Here is a 1064-nt window from a genome sequence, read left to right on the forward strand (position 1 = left end):
TCACTGCGTGGGGAGGCACTGCTGCTGTCCCCAGCCCTGGCAGTAGCCCAGCTGCCAGGGGACAGCCCCGGCCAGGGGCTCTTGCAGGCTGCCCGTGAATCGCTGCTGGCCGGCGCCGCGGGGCGCGGGGTGCGGGGTCCCGCCGGAGCAACAGGCGGGGCTGGGCACGGGGCGATTCTCCTTGGGGCTCTCGTAGTGATGGAGCTGCCTCTGAGGGGAAAACGCAGCGCTGAGAGGGGACGGAGGGCACCGTGTCCCTGCAGAAAGGGGCTCCCAGGGCAGCTGGGGGCGGCTGCTCTTCAGCCCCGACTCCTGCGCAGGGACCCCGGCCCGGGCGCGGCACTCGGAGTGGGCGCAGGGCCAGCAGCACCCGGCGCCGTGCAGGGACAGCGACAGAGCCGTGATCCGGTTGATGGCTCGCCGGAGGGTTGCGATTTTAGAAAGCCTTTTGCCACCGAGGTCGTGCTTGAGGGCCAGCCGCAGGGCGTTGAAGGCTTGGTTGTAGTCCAGAATCCTCTTACGCTCTCTGACGTTGGCAGCCATCCTCCTGGCCTTGGAGCGCACCGGCCTGCTCCTCTTCCTCATCTTCATCCCTTCCGTGTCCCCCGGGCTGGCGTCTGCTTCCCTGCCTTGGGACACCCACAAACTCTGCCTGTAGCACTCCTGGGGTGCTTCCCTCGCGTCCAGCTCCTCCTCGGAGCTGTCGGGCTCTGGCCCCCCTTTCCCCACGGCTACTCCGGCCATGGCAGCGGCGAGGGGGAGCGGGAGAGGCGCTGCTGTGATCCTGCCTCCTGGGAGGTGCGGGTGACACTCCTCCAGGGACAGGCGGCCGCCTCTAAAAACCTTCAGCAGGGCTCGTCACGTGGCTGCCCCGACCCTCCTCACCTGCCGCAGGTGAGGCACAGGGAGAGAGCCCTGCCTGCCCCCTGCTCTGAGCGTGAGGTACCAGTGCTGGGGTGCTCAGAGCTTGTGGGGCGATGCTCACAGGTCCCTGAGGAAAGCACCTCCCACCAAGCACACCTTGCTCAAGGGTCTGCTGAGAGTTTGGACGCTGTAGGAGTTCC

General features: G+C 67.8%; 1 protein-coding gene across 1 annotated transcript; it reads right to left on the reverse strand.

The window, feature by feature from the left end:
• Positions 1-744, reverse strand: BHLHA9 (basic helix-loop-helix family member a9). Its single transcript, XM_059866387.1, has one exon. It carries the CDS (start codon positions 742-744, stop codon positions 1-3), a length of 744 nt encoding a protein of 247 aa, XP_059722370.1.
• Positions 745-1064: the final 320 nt, after the last annotated feature.

Source organism: Haemorhous mexicanus, chromosome 22 (genome assembly GCF_027477595.1).
Source record: "Haemorhous mexicanus isolate bHaeMex1 chromosome 22, bHaeMex1.pri, whole genome shotgun sequence".
Taxonomy (NCBI): domain Eukaryota; kingdom Metazoa; phylum Chordata; class Aves; order Passeriformes; family Fringillidae; genus Haemorhous; species Haemorhous mexicanus.

Excerpts from the sequence above, each read along its gene's own strand:
- BHLHA9 (XM_059866387.1), bottom strand. The coding sequence starts at position 744 with ATGGCCGGAGTAGCCGTGGGGAAAGGGGGGCCAGAGCCCGACAGCTCC.